The sequence below is a fragment of the Pinus tabuliformis genome, chromosome 1_2, assembly GCF_031772625.1.
Source record: "Pinus tabuliformis cultivar Carrire ecotype Pingquan chromosome 1_2, CPIR1, whole genome shotgun sequence".
NCBI lineage: Eukaryota > Viridiplantae > Streptophyta > Pinopsida > Pinales > Pinaceae > Pinus > Pinus tabuliformis.
In genome coordinates this window covers 470,244,139-470,246,126 of record NC_142298.1, presented here as the reverse complement: position 1 = coordinate 470,246,126, position 1,988 = coordinate 470,244,139, and the positions used below count along the sequence as shown (strand labels likewise).

The window sequence follows — 1,988 nt, the reverse complement described above, 5'->3', positions numbered from 1 at the left end:
ATTTGCCGACCATCCAGAGACCAAACTGCTCGTTTGAGATACACTCAGATAGAATAGGCTTCAGACGCACCGCAATGATCTTTGCTATTATCTTATAGATTGTATTGCACAGGGAGATAGGCCTGAAATCTTCAAAGGAGACAGGATTCTCAGTTTTTGGAATGAGTGCTATAAAAGTAGAGTTGAATGAACTGAATATTTCACCTTTCTTTCTGGATTCCTCCACCACCTCAGTAAGCTCATCACCAATAAGATCAAAGAAATGAGAGAAGAGCTCTATAGTCCAACCATCCGGCCCTGGGCTTTGTCTTTTGGCATTGCCTTTATAATACGCTCTACCTCCTCCTTATCCACTTCCCTATATAGCAATTCTGCATCCTCCTCTTCCACAAATCTAGGAAAGGCTTGAGTTGTTCTGATAATTTCAGCTAAAGATATCCCCCCAGGGTCAGTAAAGAGAGATTGAAAATGATTCTTCCCCAAAGAAGAGATCACTTCAAAAGATGACACCTCCCTTCCTTCGGGGTCTTTCATCTTCCAAATGGTGTTTGCATTTTTCCAGACTTTTTCGTAATTATGAAAAAAATTTGTATTTTCATCCCCAGCTTTCAGCCAAATGGCCCTACTTTTCAGCCTCCACTCCTCTTCTTTATCCAACAAAATCTTTGCTCTACTCCTTTCTAAAGCCAAAATTTTCTCTTTCGATTCCTGAGAGACATAGGCATCTGCTTCAGGATCTTCCAACAGGCTGAGAGCCTCCTCAATTTTTACTAACTCCTCGTTTTGTTTTCTTCTCCTCTCAGAAGCCCATTCAATGGTTGCTCTTTTAAGCCTTTTCAGATTCTCCATAAAATGACCTCCTTTATTGACCAGAGAATTTGGACCCAGATGTCTCCAAGTACTCCTGAAGAGTTGTTGATAAGACTCCTCCTGAAGCCAAGAAGCATTGAATTTGAAAGGAGAGACCGGCTTTGCACGGGGCTTTGAGAATTCAAGAAATATTGGAAAGTGATCCGAGTTTCCCCCGTCCCCCACCCATTGCCTGAACAAAGGGATATATGCAGCCAGTGTTTCATTGATGAGAAAGCGATCCAATCTCTTTGCATTTCTCCCCTCTCCCGTTCTTCTTTTCCTCCAGGTCGGCTTCGCCTTTATAATGTTGACATCAATCAGCTTTGCATTCTGGAGAGCCTTTGAGAAAAAATCTGTCAAAGGATCTTCTCTCGCAGAGGGTCCCCAAGCTTCAGCCATCCCCAGAGAGAAATTTAAATCACCCCCAATTATCAGGTTTTTGTTAAGCAAAAGCTCTTTAGACAAGAAATCATTCCAAAAAGGGACCCTGCCCTGACAAGGTCCATATACATTTATAAGCAACAGAGACTGGTCAAAATCAACCGAGAGAACCTCCATTCCAAGAGCTAGAGGTGAACCCCAGCAGTTTTGTACCTTAAATCTTCCATCCTTGAAACCAATGGCGAGACCTCCAGAATGACCAGCAGCATCAAGTGCAAAGAAAACCCAACCCGGGAAGAAGGATCGCAGGGTGGATTCAATTTCAGTACTTTTGCCCAAGGTTTCCTGTAGAAAAACTACATCCGGGTGATGGCGGGAAATGAGATCTTTTAGCGCTAGTTTTTTGGGTTTACTAGCTAAACCCCTGCAATTCCAGGACATACAGATCATTTGATAACCGTCTCAGGGGTTTTCGCTGCTCTAAGCGCCCCAGGAATCGACATGTGATTTCCGTCTGCCACATCAAATTTTGCCTTAACTTGAGCCTTTGAAAAAAGAGATTTCCTACCTCTACCTTTCTTGGAGGTGCCCTTAGAAGTCTCAGGGCTGAGACCACCCACCGAATCCAGAAGATCATTTGTGTGGGCGGGGTGCTTAGGGAGGGATCTAAGGTTATAATGATGGGCGACAGAAGGGCTACCCATTCCTTGACCTTTCTTAGGAGACTCCTCACAGTTCAGATTCAAAGACGGAAT

The 1,988-nt window shown here is 43.7% G+C and overlaps 1 protein-coding gene across 1 annotated transcript; it reads right to left on the bottom strand.

Moving 5' to 3' along the window:
- Positions 1-276: 276 nt before the first annotated feature.
- Positions 277-1,674, bottom strand: LOC149206391 (uncharacterized). The gene has a single exon (XM_089397681.1). It carries the CDS (start codon positions 1,672-1,674, stop codon positions 277-279), a length of 1,398 nt encoding a protein of 465 aa, XP_089253807.1.
- Positions 1,675-1,988: the final 314 nt, after the last annotated feature.